This window comes from Pogona vitticeps, chromosome 3, assembly GCF_051106095.1.
Source record: "Pogona vitticeps strain Pit_001003342236 chromosome 3, PviZW2.1, whole genome shotgun sequence".
Lineage (NCBI taxonomy): Eukaryota > Metazoa > Chordata > Lepidosauria > Squamata > Agamidae > Pogona > Pogona vitticeps.
In genome coordinates this window covers 202,543,899-202,561,869 of record NC_135785.1, presented here as the reverse complement: position 1 = coordinate 202,561,869, position 17,971 = coordinate 202,543,899, and the positions used below count along the sequence as shown (strand labels likewise).

The 17,971-nt window shown below is 38.7% G+C and overlaps 1 protein-coding gene across 2 annotated transcripts in view; it reads left to right on the top strand.

Moving 5' to 3' along the window:
* The window catches only part of MORC3 (MORC family CW-type zinc finger 3), a 42,931-nt gene extending 28,671 nt beyond the window's left edge, over nt 1–14,260 (top strand). For both annotated transcript variants that reach the window (XM_078390549.1, XM_078390548.1), the window contains 10 exons: nt 676–795; nt 2,759–2,856; nt 4,345–4,446; nt 4,539–4,661; nt 4,761–4,829; nt 7,323–7,365; nt 8,668–8,843; nt 8,990–9,833; nt 11,121–11,284; nt 13,003–14,260. In XM_078390549.1, the coding sequence (XP_078246675.1) occupies nt 676–795; nt 2,759–2,856; nt 4,345–4,446; nt 4,539–4,661; nt 4,761–4,829; nt 7,323–7,365; nt 8,668–8,843; nt 8,990–9,833; nt 11,121–11,284; nt 13,003–13,156 (1,893 nt within the window). In that variant the 3' untranslated portion in view covers nt 13,157–14,260. The remainder of the gene's footprint in view (nt 1–675; nt 796–2,758; nt 2,857–4,344; nt 4,447–4,538; nt 4,662–4,760; nt 4,830–7,322; nt 7,366–8,667; nt 8,844–8,989; nt 9,834–11,120; nt 11,285–13,002) is intronic.
* The last annotated feature ends 3,711 nt before the right edge of the window (nt 14,261–17,971 follow it).

The following is a 17,971-nucleotide window of genomic DNA, read 5'->3' as shown; positions in this document are numbered from 1 at the left end:
TTTTCAGTTATGGGTAAGTGAGCAAAATTAAAATCCTTGGGCTCATGAAACATTATTCAAAAAGAGATTTGTAGGACATGGGTTTATTGCTTCCTTCACATTTGGCTTAATTTGCTATTGTCCAAATATCTCCTTGAGTTACTAAATTTATGTAATCTGAATAAACCATGAATAATCTTGTGGACCTGCAGGGCTTTACTCTTTCTAAATAAGTATGCAGTAAATTAGAGAATTGAGTGGGCTACTCTAGTTGTGACTTACCGCTGGATTTCAAACAACATGTGTTTATTGTATTTGAACTGATTTGACGACTTAATAATGTCCCTCTTTCTTTCTGTCTCTCTCTCTCTCTCTCTCTCTCTCTCTCTCACACACACACACACACACACACACACACACATAAATAATGATTGCTCCTGTACTTGCTCCTCTCCTTGTAAACTGTAATTGCGATGTTCAAGTTCTTCATAGTATTATCATAGGCTTTTGATTTTTCTGAGAAAATCCTAATCCTAACAGATGCAATATATTGTGCTTTTACAATTATTTACATTAAAAACTAAAACATTTTGACATCCTTATAGGCAGGCAGATCTGTTTGTTTAGAAAACTTAGTCTGAATGTTCTTTTCAACATGAGCCATATTAAAAATGTTCCCTAACATGCACAAATAAGCCCAAAACTGTACGAATTACCTTTGGATTCAACTGCCGAAATAAAGATCACTATGGAATGATGATGTACCACAGAAACAGACTAATCAAAGCTTATGAAAGAGTTGGCTATCAGCTAAAGGTGAGAATATGTCTTCTTTGCAAATATTCATGAAAATTAGTTAATTTTATACTAATCATGCAGTATCATTTATAGTATTCTTAATGTAAAGTCCTTGTACAGTGGTGACCCACTTGACGACGATAATCCGTTCTGTTAAAATTACTGTTAAGCGATATCGTTGTCAAGCGAAAGAAAAAACAATTGAAATGCATTGAAAACCGGTTCAGTGCGTTCTAATGGGCGAAATACCTCATCGTCCAGCGAAGATCCTCCATAGGGGAAGCCATTTTCGGTCACTGTCTTCCGGAAATAGGTCTGGAAAACAGCTGGCGGCCATTTGAAACCCAACGCTCAGCTGTTTTTGATCGTCATAATGCAAAGAATCTGTTCCCGAAGCGGAACCGATCATCATAAAACGGATTTTCCCCATTCAATCATCGTTTTGCGATCACAATAGCGATCGCAAAAACCTCATCGTGAAGCGATTTTGTCATGGAGCGGGGTAATCGTCAAGCGGGGTACCACTGTATCTTGTACCTCCCTAACAAGATAGATTGATTTTAAAATGAGGTGATATTAAATCCACAATTTCTATCAGTGGTTTAAAATTTCCCATCAAAACTTCATTTTGTTTCCTACACTCATGCATGCTAAATCTAACTGCTGGAATAAGTTATTTTATAACTAAATAGAATATTTGCACTGTTTAGTGGAGCTGCTTCCACATTCACTTCTGTTTCTTAGTACAGTATTGCATAATTCTTCTGCCTTATCCTGAGATCACATTCCCATCTAAGAAACAAAGTAGCTAATGGTCAAAAGTATTGCTAGTTGCACCCTATCCTTTGTTCAGAAGCAAAAAATTGCTAAGTAATTACTATGCAGTTGCTAATCACTATAGGGTTAAAAACAGCAATTTTAAAATTGATTTTAGAGTGGATGAAAACAAAATTTTGATTTAATTTAATTTCAGACTTGAGTAAATGGAAGAGCTTGGTAGATGTAGTGAATTATCGTTTTAGTGTGATAGAGAGAATAACACCTTCTAAAACCATCTGGATCCTAAACACCCAAAAGTGTTTTTAATGGAGGGGGGATAGATTCACATTTAACAGAATATAAATATAGGTTTTACATGCTTCTATTCATATTAATTTTAAGCTTTGTTGCTGCTGTTTTTAAAAAGATAAACTTGGTTTTAAAATTTCTTAAAAGCTCATCTTAAATTTTTAAGTGGTTTTTAAGCTCAAAAAAACAAAATTTTCTCAGGCTTTATTACTGAGACTTTTTGCAGATATTGTCTTTTTTGAGGAGTTAATAATTCTGAATTTTCTGTTGTATAATAGCAGCTGTGAAGAGGGAGGTCCTCAAGTTTGGACAACAGCCATAGCCTTTCTAAAACCAGTTTAGACACAATAGATTGAACATACCTTTGTACTGTCAGAAATGACAGCTAACTTTTCCTTATTACATGCTCTTTTCCCCAGGTTGTCTCTACAGTAATTGCTGCCCTCCACATCTCTGTGGTGTTTGAATTGACAGACCTATGCCTTTGCCATTTAACTGCCATTTTATAGAATAAAATAAAATTTCATATAACAAGTTCGCACATAATGTTGAAATACAGAGCAGATGTCTCTGTTTTCACTAGCACAGCTTTTTAAAAGACTCTCCCAAGATTTGATACCATTGTTTCTAAATCAAATAGTTTACTCAAACTCCTGACTGTGATTAAGAATTTGAAGTAAAAGTAATAAAGGTGATGGCTTGTTGACAAATTAAAGTGTAAAGATGATTTTCAAGATACGTTTTTAGCAATTAGGCTTTGAATAAAATGTCTTCTTTTTAAACAATTACATCTGATTTAGGGCAGATTTGTGTTGCATATACATTTGCTTAAAATATTGGCTATTTACATTCTTTTGGCAGTAATCTTGGTATATATACGCACACACTTGCATTTTCTAATTTTCTTTTACAGGCAAACAACATGGGTGTAGGCGTAATTGGGATTATTGAATGCAATTTCCTAAAACCAACCCATAACAAACAGGATTTTGATTATACAAATGAATACAGGTAAATGTTTATTTCTTCAACATACAGGTTAGTCTTTAGGCAAAACAACAACAACCCAGGTTTTATTGAATCCATAAGAGTAGTTTTAAAAAATGCTGCAAACGTTTTCTCTGGAAGTTAGGTATGCATTCTGGGTTCAGAAAAAAGAGCAAAATGGACCACATTGGGTAATTTATGCAGTTCCATGGCATCTGTAGGACAGAGCAGTGAGCCATACTTCTAACCCAGAATAGATCGTTTATATCTCGTTCAGCATTTTTAGAATGAAAAGGATAGCATCTTGAGGAATGAGGAAGTCAAAAGTAGTACTGTAGACCAAGCTGTTGGTGCAAGTGACCTAAGAACAATAGCCATTTGCGTTTTTACTGGTGATCCCGAAATGCACAGATAACGTCATGGACTCGGGAACAAAGCAGACTGAGTCTCCTAAACCGTGCATGGCGCCCTTTATTTGTGTAGAGAATGGGGGAGGGGGATTCCACTCCCCTGATAAAAATGCTGCACTGTGTGCTGTATATAATGTCTGGCCTGGTGTATGTCTAAGAGCCTTGTAACAAATCCACCCCATCCTGAAGGAGGCTTCACAGCCCTGCATTTGCCAACTTGGCTGCAGTATATTCTTGATTTTATTTACAGAAACATGTTTTTTTCTTTTATTGCAGTAACCTTTTAGAGACATATTTTAATAGTAAACATTTATCACTTGTGTATCAATTTTTGCTTCAATTTGTACTATTATGAAAAAGACTTGCCCAACATTTAAACCATAGTACAGACCACCTCAGGTGGCAGAGCACCGGAAATAAGAAGTTCACTTCTCCCTCCACGTCCGCATTCTGGGAGTTTCCCTGCTCCTCTGGAGAGCTGCCACTATTTTGCCTCTAAACATTCTTCAGAACCAAGCACTGTGTGGGCTGGAAAATCTCCAGTAATACAGCAGCTTTCTGTAACTCTGGTAGAGTAGGTGTACATTACGTTAGAGAGTGACCTGTCAATTCCTGCCTCCCAACAGTGAGAAAGCTTGGGCCACTTTGTCCACAGCCAAAATCCCATCATATGTTATGACTCCCATCTTTTGGAAGGAAGAATTGGAAATCCATTTTAAAACAAATAGATTCTAAATCAGCACATTTTTTATTTAAATGAGTAAAGTGCTCATTGGATTGAATCCAGACCTGTCCCTTGCGAATAGGACTCCTGTTTGTGGAGGAGACAGCAGAGATTCCCGCTGGATGAACAAGATAGAAGGCAACTTTCTTGTCTTCTCTCACATTGTTTCTGATAATCCTCCAGTCCTTGAGAGCAAGTTTTCGGGACTGAAGGAAGAACAACAAAAGCTGCCTTTTCTCTGCAGAAATTAGGATGTCTGCTCACAGGAAGTCTGGGTCCAACCCATGTTTCTTTTCTGTTTGCATTTGCTGTCTGTGGTGACTGATGTATGTGTCATATTAAAATACGGCTCACAAAATGGTATTTCTTGTTTGTTAGGCGTACAATACATGCACTTGGTGAGAAGCTTAATGATTATTGGAACGAGATGCAGGCAAAGAAAACAGAACATCCCTTGGAAGTACTAGTTGAAGATACCCAGTAAGTTCTTTTTAAAAAATCAAACACATCTATAAATCTGTCCTAAATAAACATACCTGCCCAGTTTTCATGTCAGTGATGCTTTGTTATAGGAAACGGCCTGATCAGACCTGGGTTCAATGTGATTCATGTCTAAAATGGAGGAAGCTGCCAGATGGAATTGAACGCTTGCCAGAGAAATGGTATTGCTCATATAACCCTGATCCTCAGTTCAGGTAAACTGGGTGGATATAAAAGAGGTTAGGTTTCCCAGATTGTACTTATGTTTACTGGAACAAAGTCAGTGACAATTTACCACTTCTTTTTAAACTCAGAAATTGCAACGTGCCTGAAGAACCTGAAGATGATGATTTAATACCATATGAGAAAACACATAAGAAAAAGTGAGTATGGAGACAGGAATCTGAAGTACTGGTGTCATCATATGTTCTGCCAAAAACATTTGGGAGGATTGTTATTAGAAATTTACATTAGTACATATTGTTTTGACCTCTGGGCTGGAATTTTGTGGGTGACCTATACAGTGGTGCCTCGCATAGCGGGGGCAGATGGGCCGAAAACGTACCGTTCAGCGATGCTTCCTATGGCCGGCAGCCATTTTCGCACCCTCGTTAAGCGAGGGGAGGGCGCGAAAACGCTGCGCGCGGCCATTTTGGCGCTTCCGGTGGCCGCCGAACAGCTGATCGTCGGGGCTTCGTTTTGCGAAGATTGGTAAGCGAAACGCTTGCTGATCTTTGCAAAGTGAGTTTTGCCCCATCTGAACGACGTTGAGCGATCGCATTAGCGATCCCAAAAAAGGGATCGCTATGCGATTTCGTCGTACGGTGCGCTCGTTAAGCGAGGCACCACTGTATAAGGTTTGTATAAGTTGCTTTCTTTAAATTGACAAGGTGCTGGGGTGCTCCTCAGTTGTGCAGTCAGGCAGGTGACCAGGCATGCAAGTGAGGCATGCCTTGGGCCATTCTCATTTAGCCATGGCAGGTTATACAAATCCTGGAAATATGGTGCCTTTTGGGCGTGCCAAATAATGTAAAGATTTTGTACTGTTTTTTTTTTTAACCCAAAAAATCTCAGAATAGTTCACTGGATCAAAATGTGCCTTAATGTGATAACAAAAAATTGACTTTAATAATTTTGGTTGAAGTTGTTCAAGCAACGTTGAGATTGCTTAAATATTTTCAGATATGGTTAATAAAAGTAAACAGTTGGTGGCACAGACTCACAGATGTTGTAAATGAATACAGTCAGCATAAATAAGAATGAGAAAGAAAAGCTAGATCTCTGAATGTTTCTTACAACTAAACATATTTGCTTCAGCGGTAACAATACATCACAGTGACCTTGTTTGTCTCAAGTTCTTGTGCCCTCTCTCCTTTTTTAGCTGCTGTCACAAACTTTCACTTCGATTTTCAGCCAATAAGTCTCTCATGTTGAAACCCAAACAAAGAGTGATTAGTGTTATGTATGGCTTATTGAAGGTCAAGACCATTAACCATAGTTAATGGTGAATGACACAGGTTGACCTGATTAAGGGAGCAGGATAGATTCATGTTAACCATAAAGGTTTAAGGGGGCAGGGCAGATGCATTTTTCTTCAGTCAGCAAATAAACCATAAATGCAAACCAGACGGGTAAATCCTTATTTTTATCCAGGCTGCCGTTGTGATGACGCTATCACTTGGTAGTGCAGAGTATTGTAATTGTAGCAGATATAATCAGCTATAGCAGCTAATAAACATATCAACGAGAAGTACAAAACAAAGCAAAAAAAGAAGGCAACAACTACAAAGACATTGTAGCTAAAAATGAGCAAAAACTGCTGCTTCATCGTGGTTTGTTTCCCGGCCAGACAGCTTATCCATGGTCTGGTGCGCACACACCCTCCAGCAGGTGCCCACCCGAAGGCAGCGCCGGGAGGAGACAGGGCAGGATGCTGCCACCAAGTGGCTGCCTACTGGAGGGGAGGGAGCAGGGTGCGAAACTGCAGATCAGCTTTGAAACAAATAGTGCCAGACCAGCAGTTCATGCTCAGTTCTAGTTGTGGCAACTTAAATACTAACTGCTATATTTTTATGTGAGCTATTGCGGAATAAATCCACTTCTTCATACATGAGTGAGAATACAGAGATTATGTGGTCAAGTTCATTCAGGGCTCTGAGGTAAAGTGACTGTGGTGGTCGGTAGACTCGATTGCATTTCACAGCTAGTAAAATCCCTGTTTCGTATTCTCATTTTCTTTTGAAGCTTTATTCTATAAACAGTAATATTGATTAATGGATAAAGGAAGCGACAGCTAATAAACCATTTTCTTTGCTTACAGCAACTTGTGGAGGCTTAAAGATGAACCATCTTCATTTAGTTATAGGCAAATATTTGTGAGAAACATAAAACCCAGCAGGGAGGAAAGTTCTTCACTCCTGGTCAGTGAGTTCTGACAATAGTTACAAGCAAAACATATTTATACCCTCCAAAGCATACGTTTGTTCTGCGTAGGTCATCCTATGGTCAGTTTTACCAGCACAGCTATGATAGGTGAATTATTATAAATCAGCATTCGTAGCATCTCTACATTACTAAATAATAGTTGGATATAGTCAGTACCTGGTACATATCTGTCTTCCCATCTCCTTCCCAGCATTCCTTTCTTACTAAACCATATGGAGACTGATGGTCATTTAATAGGAGGAAGCTCTGAAGGCACACAGTATGGAAGAACTTTGATTACACATAACATATATTAAAAAGAAAATGCACATATACGTGCAATAAAAGAAGTTTAAATGCATATAACATGTTTCCACAAAAATGAATGTTAAAAGTATGTTTTATATATATAAAATGAGTATACTCCATAATGCCTTTCTTTCTCAAAACAGGGATAGGGAAAAATTAAAGAAAAGACTGGAGCTAAGCCAACAGGTCAGTGACTGATCCTCTTGAAGTGTTAGAGATTGTGAGGAGAAGGTTGCAGTAGAGAGATGGGAAAGAAAAAAGGTGTTGAGGGAAGACGTTGAAGAGGAGGGCATGGGTGGAGGAGGAAGATAAACCAGACTGCACAGCTTTTGGTTTTACCACTGGAAAAGAAAGGTGAGGTTTCATGTAATAAGGACCACAGTTTGCAAGACAGAGGAACAGGCAATAGTAGAATGTAGGAGGCAGCAAAGAGGTGCTGAGGATTTTTAGCGTAGTTGCAGATCAGATTGATAAAATGGTGCTGTTTATCCTAGATAATGGCATAAAAATAGAAGAGGATTAATTAAATAGCACAACTAACAGAGTGTGCAAAACAATACATGAAATAGTTCTAAAGCAAAGGGGAAAGGAAAAGGATAGAGGGAAGAGATGAGAAACATATTGAGAGGAGAGCAAATGGGGACTCGTATAGCATAGCTGCACATAAGCTCTACAGTAATTATCTGTCCACTTGTTACTAATATGCTTAGACAGAGGAATTTAAGCTCTGCCCTGTCCACTGTTGCGCTCTCCATGTGAAGAGCAGCAGGTCTGAAAAGGAGAAGCCCCTTCTACGTGTGAACAGATGCTTTTTTCTTTTCCTGATGTGTCAGTATGAATGCAGAGAAAGTGACAACAGAGGCGAAGGGCTAGTCTCTCATGTATAAACGTGTTGATAACAGCTGGGTAGGTCCCTACGATAGCAGTTTGAAAGATTTTAACAGGAGAAGGTAATGGAGAAGTGAGCTATGGGGTTAGAACTATGAGATCTCTTGTATGCTCTGGTGATCCTCCATTCAAGTACAAACTGGGCTCAACTTCACTTAGTTTCTAAAAATCAGTGGAATCTGAATATGTGTAGGATGGTACTGAAATATTTGTGCTGTTTCCTGTGAATAAAAAAACATTTAAAACTAGCATTATAATAAAGTGAAATGTTCATGTTTTTATCAGAAGTACTTGTATCTAAAATCCACATGAAATTATTATTCTAAAGATAAAGGACGGTAGGATATTGAGCTTGTTGAAAGGCTAGGTACATGGCTTGTTTATATACATATTAGATGACTGTTCTTATATTTTGGTTCAAACCTGATTTATATAGCAGTCAAAATCAGGGCGGAGTGCTAAAGCAGCAAGATGGATCTAAGCTGTCTAAAATTCCACCTAGTCTCTTACTGCCATCTGAGGTAACTGCAGAGTTCAAGGCAGCAGGTGTGGACATGAGTTTTTTCTTCTCTAACAATAGTGAAACTGTCTTTTCTGCAGATTTATAATGAAATGTATTTACAAACAACATTGGCATTGTCCAACACACCTCCAATAGTGAATGAAAGTGCTTCAAGAATACATGTAGACGTTTCAAATTCTTCTCTTACAAGGTCTCTAAACCCATCAGATAACATGTCTTCAGTATCTTCTCCCCATTCTGACCCAGAAAACAGGTTGGTTAAAAAAAACAGCAAGAACATTTCATTTTGAATTCCTTGTACTATTTTTAAGTAAAGTTTCCTCATATCTTTTTGTACAAAAATATTCCTCGGCCTTCTAAAGAAAAACATCTTATTTGTGTCTCTTGTCATTTCTGTAGGTTTAAACGAAAACTTTCTAATCCTGAGACACCACTGCCATTTAAGATCAGTTGTGTGACTAGTGAAGCCTTTAAGAATAAAAAGGCTGATGACGATGATGTCATCATCTTGGAAGACAGCAGTACTCCCAAACCTGCAGCAATAGAGTGTGACATCAAAATAGTAAAAGTTGAAGGTGGTGCTGATCTGGATTACAGTGGTATGGAAACAGAAAATTCCGAGAACAATAAAGATGCCTGCTCGGAAACAAATTGTTTAAGAGGAACTGCAGCAACACAAACTGAAACAGAGCACCTTTTAGTAAAGAAGGAAAAAATGGATGACAGTACTGATAGCAGGCTATCCAGACTAGAACCTGAAGTCTCCCTACTAGAACCTGTTCAAGTTTCAGAATCTGCTTTTGGAGACGTAGACAACAAGATAAATGAACTCAGTATTCAGTTGCAGTTAGCCAATAGCGAGAAAGAAAAATACCAAAGACAGTGTGATGAACTAATCAAACAGGTAAAGCTATTTGAGCAAAAAATAATAGAACTGAATGATAGGCATATGAAAAAGGAAATGTGTGATCAGTCAACAGAAACAAATAATGTATTATCATTTGAAGAACTAGAAAAAGTTAAAGAAAGAAGTCCAGAAGAGGTAGTCATTCTCTATGAGCAGGCGTTGAATGAAGTAAGGAGTTTGAAAGAACAGCGTGATACTTTGCAGAATTCGAAAACTGCATGCAGTAAATGTAAAAACAACGGGAATAAAAGTGATGTAGATGACATGGCTGTGCAACTTGATGTTTTCAGACAGCTGGACAGGTGCAGTGTAGAAAGAGACCAGTATAAAAATGAGGTAAGTTGCATAATTTATTCTGTAAAAAAGTTGGGTGTGATGGATCTTTACTTTGCCAGTCACGGTAGCAATATTACATTCATAGGCTGTGATTGTATAAACCTGTATTGATGGATAAATCACATGTATTGGCATAGGACTTTTCAGGCCAGATTTATTTAAATACTTTAGTCTGATACCTCACTCTGAATACTTGTTTGCAATCTATTCATTTGAAAATATTCATTATATTACGATACACTACATTACTGAGTGGCTGAAATCCTGTTGCTTTAACTTAAAAACATGTCTAATAATGTCATCTGCCATCAAAAGCTAAAACTTTCCAATCCCCTCTTAAGGCTCCCTTTTGTCATGAGGAAACTATTGACCACCACTGGACGGGGTGGGTTGTGGAGTCTTTGATTTCCAAAATTCCTTGCTGTTGGGATTATTTGTTTGGTTTTGAGATTTTTTTAACATTGAAGACACCTCTGTACCATGGCTCTCCCATGGCAAAAAGGGATCCCAGGAATTTCCAGAGGGAGGATTGCAAAGTTTTAATTTATGAAAAACTGTCATGGATGATAATATAAGACTGACATGAAATAAGTTACACTACTGGGTTTCATCTATATATTTCACTGTGTTGTGTTTCCTTATGGTATATTGGCTGAAATCCAGTAGTAATTCACATTGCAAAAGGAAATGCAGTAGGACTGCATTAAGGAGAAAACATCTTGATTTCTTGGACTGCAAATACCATAGTTCTCTATTCTGGGAATATGCCTGACAATAGAGACAGTTAACAGACACTTAAACATTGCTCACCTGGAAGAAAGACCTCAATTGGAAGGCATTGAAACTGAGCTAATCTTAGTTCTGCCTAGCTTCCTTTTCAGGAAAAAAAGCTCCCAATTAGCAATGGGGTAGGAGTAGAAAACTTGGGTGGAGCCAGGCCTAGCTTCCAGTTGAGGCCTTTCTCCCAGTTAGTCACATATAGGTGTTAGAATTCCCAGAATGGAGAATTAAGACATTTGTAGCCAAAGAAATTCAAAACTACCAACTTTAGATAGTACGGCTTTCAGGAGTGTAATTTTCCTTTAAACCTAGATCTGAGCCTTGTTTTGATTTAAAGAAATCTTTTGAGAAAAAAAAATCTCTTTAGAATTATCCATTTTGTGAGAAAAATACTTAGAAATATACATTTATTGCAGTGTTTGTAACACACAGCAGTTTTATATGTAACGAGTAACAATTTTGAAGTTTTCTAAAATTCCTTTGAAAGTTTTGATTTATCTCTTCCAGATTGAACTGCTTGAAATGGAAAAAAATCAGTTGCAGTTTCAATGTGAAGAGCTAAAAGGAGAAATCGCTCAATTAAAAGCTCCAGTCCCACAGATGGTTGCACATGCAAATGATCCTGTGGCTAGTAATCTTGAAGATAATGTAAATTATTCTAATGGGGAAAGGTACATGATCCTTACTATTTGACCATACAAGTGCATGGAAAACTAACATCTATCAGACACTCCTCTCTGCCCTATCATGATTATTAATTACCTAAAGATTTCCATACCCCTTGCCTTCAGAGAACCTTTCTGTGCAATTGTGTATAAAAAGAAATGCCAACGCATTTCAGGGGAATTCTGGGACATGTTTTAAACATACGTTCAGTTCAAGCCGGGTACTTCACAAGTTTGTTGGGCTTTAGTGTGTCCCCATGAGAATAGAGGGTGCAACCTGAAGCGCATCTACACCCTAGATGGGCCTAGGAATAAGCTGTGCTGGACCAAACTAATCTTTTTATCCACCAAACAAGGGAGGTTATGTTTGTCAATGCCTGGAAACAGTACTTTGGGAAGACAACGGATCTCAGACTCTTTACTTGCCATGCTGACAGGGATTCCAAGGGTTCCATTCCAAAAGAGTAACTTCTTCAAGCTCTGATTTTAATTCATAAGTAACTCAGTCTACTGTTAATGAAACTTCATTTCTGGTTCTGCATCCTAGCAAAATGGATATTTTAAAACTATTTTGATTTGTTCAATGAAACAGAATAACTAATGATGTTTTGTGGTGGTTGTTGTGGGTTTTCCAGGCTTTTTGGCCATGTTCAGAAGGTTGTTCTTCCTGACATTTCACCAGTCTCTGTGGCCGGCATCTTCAGAGGACTGGAGTAGGAACTATGTAGGAGAGTTCTGACTCCAGTCCTCTGAAGATCCCGGCCACAGACTGGTGAAACGTCAGGAAGAACAACCTTCTGAACATGGCCAAAAAGCCTGGAAAACCCACAACAACGATTAGATCCCGGCCATGAAAGCCTTCGCGAATACATTGATGTTTTGTGGTGTTTTATAATCGATGGTAGAATACAGTAACAAAAAGAGGAAGGAGAAGGAAAGGATTGAATGGCATGTTCACACAGTATGTAGCTGAACTCTGGAATTCCCTGCTGCAAAATGTGGTCATCACTGCCAAGTTGGATGACTGAAAGGGTTAAATTAATGGAGGTTAGGGCTATGTAGTGCTACTAGTCAGGATGGCTGTGTTCTTTAATACAGTGGTGCCTCGCTTAGCGATGTTAATCGGTGCAGCAAAAATCGCTGCTAAGCGATTTCACCGCTAAGCGATTTTAAAAAGCCCATAGAAATGCATTAAAACACGTTTAATGCGTTCCTATGGGCTTAAAAACTAACCTTATACGAAAATCCTCCATTGCAGCGGCCATTTTCAGTGCCTCTAAAGCGAGGCAAAACAGTGGGCGGCCATTTTGTTTACCCAGTGGCCATTTTGGAACCGCTGATCAGCTGGCTGAAAATGGGGGCTTTGCAATGATTGCTTCCCTGCAATCATCGCAAAACGAAATTTCCCCATAGGGGCCATCGCAAAGCGATCGCTGTTGCAATGGCAAAAAGTCCATCGCAAAGCGATTTCATTGCTATACAGAGCGATCGCTATGTGAGGCACCACTGTACAGCAGTTGTTGGCATTCAGAGCTTGCCAGCAAGCCTCCTTTAGACAATAGTTTGTCCACCGTGTGTACAGAACATTAGTCTTGGATAGTTGTTTGGTCTGATCCAGTATGGCTCTTCCTTTGGGGAAGGGTGGGGATGTAATTTAAAGAACTGAATTTCTATGCATCATACAGAGTATTGTAACTAATGTGCTCAACATCATCTTTCTGTAGCCTGAAGCTGCGATCCCTGCGAGTTAATGTGGGACTTCTGCTGGCAACAATAATGCCTGATCTTGATTTGCAACAAATGAATTACGACGTTGATGTAGTTGATGAAATTCTAGGACAAGTTGTAGAGCATATGAATGAAATCAGCAGTTCCTAATTTCCTACTCCTCTGCAATTTTAACATAGACATTATTCAATCTTATATTTTATTGTAAAATTTCCAACTTGTACAGATGGTTCATTTTAGCGCCAAATACAGTGTGATACTGAATGCCTGTGTTGTGATTAGTTCTTTTTAAAAATTCTGAATACCTGTTGGAAGAAGCTGATGTTTTGATTAGGACTGCAACATTCAGGCAAGGGAATTTACCCTTTCCTCCCCTTCTGCACAGCAGGTACTAGCTCTGGAAAGGCAAAGTCCCAGAGCCCTCAAAGGGAAAAAATATTATAGGTGCCTATGAGACCTTGCCTTCTGGAACTAAGGACTGCTGTGATGTTGAGTTTATGGGAAGGATAAGGTTAAACCCTGGATGCCGCCACCTCCATGAAGTAAACGGAGGCACAGCTATCTGATTTAATCCTCATTTAAAGTATAATGTTTATGCATCAGTGTCATACTTTGCCTCCACTCTGGAATTATAACATTTTTGGCAGACACTTGAAGTTTTTTGTAGTGCATTCAAAAGTTAAACACAGATCCTGTAAATGCTGTGGTATATCTTTTTAATTTCCTTTTTTTAAAAGGGAACACTGGCAATATTGACAAATAGCATTTTCCCCAATTTACTAGTATTTTATAGTGGCCTATGATTATTTCTAAGCTTTGTTACCTGGTCATGTATTATAAAATAGATTGAAAGTATTGTAAAACAACAGTTACAATATCAGGTTATGTTCTATTTCATTAAAGATATGGGTGTTTTATCAAAATCATGTGGTTTATGGAGTTCATTTCCATTTTTTTAGTTGTGTTTTTTTAAATGTTTTTCCTTACTTTCACCATCTTCAGTACCAGAATGTACTGTAAAGCCTGGGTAAAATACTGTCTCTCTGGATAATATTATTTAAATTTATACTGTACATTTCCCCTTTGAAAACAAGTGAATAAATGGAAATAAGTTTTTTATTTACATGAAATAAATCGGAAGATGTATATTTTGTACTAAATGTGGGGCGGGGGGACACCTGCTGTTCTGAGTGACAGGAAAAAAATAAGCAAATGCAGTTTTCCTAATAACAATAATAAAAAAATTGAAATGCTTGCTTTTCTTTCTGCTTGTCTTCTTCTAACTGCAAATACTTTGCTTTCATATCAAATAACTCTGTGCTCAGGAAATTCTGTATTTTTCAACAGTTTTTCTCTGTTGACAGAATATTTGGGGTAAATTCAAGCATCAGTTTTTGGTGAGGATTTGCTTTTTCCCCCTGAAAAGGTTCAGCAGCCCTGCCACATAAGCAGAAACCATTGAGTGTACCCAGATTATAGCTTGCTGAGTTGCTAACAACTACCCAGCCACAAGGACCAGGGATCATTGCACAAAAAAGACCAGCTAACGACACCCATCAATCACAGTAATAGATAATCTCTTCCCCCCTTATCACAACAAAAAACAGGCTGATCACCGTGTCTCCTGAAAAGAGACAAAAGCTGTTCTCACAGCTATGAATACTCAACTATCCAACAAACAGCAACAAAGCATGGACAGAGTTCCTACTCCAGTCCTCTGAAGATGCCGGCCACAGAGACTGGCGAAACGTCAGGAAGAACAACCTTTAGAACCCGAAAAACCCACAACAACCAATAGGTTCTTTGTTGGGATTTCAGGGTTGTAGTGTAATTGAAAATGGAAATCTAGACATTTAGGCCACTGACCTGATACCTCATATAATCTGTCTTAAACTACTGTATATTATCTGGAACTATATACAGTATAAATGATTACATTTGGCATAATCTTCAAACAACTATCACATTTCTTTTCCCAAACAAAAATGAACAAAGAAGATTGCTGATCACTGGGTTGTTTTGACATCATCATGAAGCTGAACAGGATTCAGTTCTTTGCACTGTAGCTTCTCTTTTATATACAATAAGTCATAAAATATATCTTGCACTTCCTCTACAGAGCTGAAGGCAATATGCATGGTATTGATCTCATTGCAACAAGCTTGTGACATATGCTAGGCTCAGAAATAGCAACTGGCTCAACATCAACCAATTGGCTGCAGGACTAAGTGGAGAGCTGAATATCCATCCTAGTCTGACCTCTAAGCATGATATTTTGCTGTTTAGTGACTTGCTGAGGGCTCTGTATCTCAATTGGGGCTGCATTTTCTTGTGCAGCTTGAAAAGTTAACTAATTTTATAATCCATGCTTCTTGGCAGACACAGCTAGACTAGCGATCACTTTAAAATGACCCATACAACCTTTTCTGCCATTCCCTCTCTTTTGAATATTAATGAACTCCTTGAGGAAGGGTTCTGTTGTTCCGTTAATTATTTGGTAAAAGGGTGCACTGATTAAATAAAATGCTTCCAAACAAAATTCAACAAAAGTGATGCTAAGTGTATTCATTTGTAAAAAAAAATCACTGACTTCAATAGTGTTGTGTTTTCCAATGTGTTGTGCGTAATTTCTATGCTTTCACAAATCCCTGGTGGGAAGAAATCCATAAATACAGAACTCTATAAAATGTCCTCCTTGCCTATGCTGGCCAAATCTGGAATAATTAAGATATATGTATTTAGAGTGTTCCCCTTGTAAGACCATGTAATATTGGTGGGCCAAACATGAATGTTCGGTTTATAAAATGATCTCTCACACACACACCTGTGAGCATTCCGTCCTTCATTTACTCAGTGCAAAAATTTAGTCGTGCTTGGTGCCCACAAGAATTTGTAGGACAGTACTAAATGGTTACTAGAGAAAGGCCTATTCTACCTAATTTGCTATTCAACGATCTCCCTTGCAAGTCTCTTGCTAGACAATTTTGCAACACCAGCAACTTTTGACTGAGATTGTTAAAGCCTCTAACCCAGAGGTGCCCAACCCCCGATCCGCAGCTCGGTGCCGGTCCACAGCCTGAGCCAGACTGGGCCGTGGAGACAGACCTCCCGCTCCCCTGGCATGCACTTACCCCCGCACAGCCCATTTGCGGCTGCGCGCACTCTCCAGCACGCCTGTGCAAGCACCGTGCCGCTGTTTGCGCATGCAAAGTGTTATGTGCCATCAAGTTACTTTCAGTTTACAGCAACGAAGAGAATTAGCGGACAGTGTTGAAAGCAACAGAAAAAGAGGAAGACCAAATGAGAGGTAGATTGAGTCCATAACCCATCCGGAGTGTTCTGTATCACTTGCAGAAAGCACTGCTACCTAGTGTGTATAACAAAACAACAACAAAAGTACTGTGGTACAGTATCTTAAGACAAACACGTGCCATAGTTTAGTGAGGTGGAGCACTCGGGGCCTGGTGTTGCAAAATGGTCTAGCAAGAGACTTGCAAGGGAGATCGTGGCCCATTGTGTCTCCCAGGCCACCCAAGATCTCCCAGAGCAGCGATGGCTGATGGGGTTATGGGCACTATCACCTGTGCAGACTTGGACAAGCTGCATGGAGGACCACCAGAAGGAAAGAATGGCTACTTCTGAGTAACCCCATACCTAGAAAACCCTGGGAGTGTCACCAAAACTGGAATCAATTTGTAGGCGTGTTGTCCATAAAAGACAAATAGGTTTCAGTGTGAGCTTTTGTGAAATTAGTCTTTAAGGTGGCACACCGCTTTTCATTATTTTACTTTTGCAATACATTGCTGAAGTAGATGGCCACAAACTGAAAACTCTTCCATACAAACTTCCTAGGTTCCCTAAGGGAACTGTGACAGAACAATATCAGAAAGGCTAGCACTGATTAAACATGTATTTGTTTGTGTATGTCTGTGTATGGACACATAAATATGTGCTACATTGTTATGTGCCATCAATTCACCTCTGAATTGTGGTTCTTCGTTGTGGCCTCTAAACGGCAAACTTTTGTAAATGGGGAAATAATTCAATCACTACTGGAAAAAACTAATAAAGATTCTAATAGGGGTAATTACTGTGAGGAAAAGATTAATTTGAAGAAAAATTAGCTCTACTTTCCTTTCTCTGTTGCTTTAGTGTTCTTAGTGTCCTGTCCTTGCGGCGGAAAAAAAGGAACTGAGGAGAAGGTTGAGGAGGTGGAGCTGGTGACCTGGGGGGTATTTCATTGTCAACTTTTTTTAAGCTCTAGAAACTTCCGAGACGTCCTGCGCAGGCGCAGAAGAAACCCATTCTGTGTGAATTCACAGAGGTCCACCAGAAAAACCATGGTTACAGATAGGTAACCTCTCTTTATCCTATGAATTAGTGTCTCCACAACAGCCCTATTCAGTTCTTGCTAATGAAAGGTTGTAGATCCATTAGGGAGTCAATTCATTTCATATTTCGCCTTACTTTTTTCTCATGATATGCCTAAAGTAAGACAGCTTCAACTTCAGCATTTTGCCTCCAGAGATAGTTCTAGCTTAATTTCATCTAGAAACCACTTGTTCATCTTTCTGATGGTCCAGAAAGAAAAGCTCTCCTCCAGCATCATATTTCAAACAAATCAATTTTCTTCTCAGATTTCTTTAGCATTCACACCCATGCATGGTGATTGGAAATACACAATTGTGAATGATCTTAGTCTAATCTCCAGTGACACATACTTACACTTGATTATCTTTTCTAATTCCTTCCTTGCTGCCCTTCCAAGTCTTAGTAGATGGCCACAAGTCTTAGTCTTCTTCTGATTTCTTGACTGCACTTTTCCATTTGGATCGATGACTGAACCAAGGTATATAAAATCCGTTAGATTTCCTGAAATATTTAGAATGGAATCCTTCATAAATAGAAGATTTTGGTACTACAATTATACCTTGCTTTTGGAGGAGTGAGGATATTTCTTCTTGT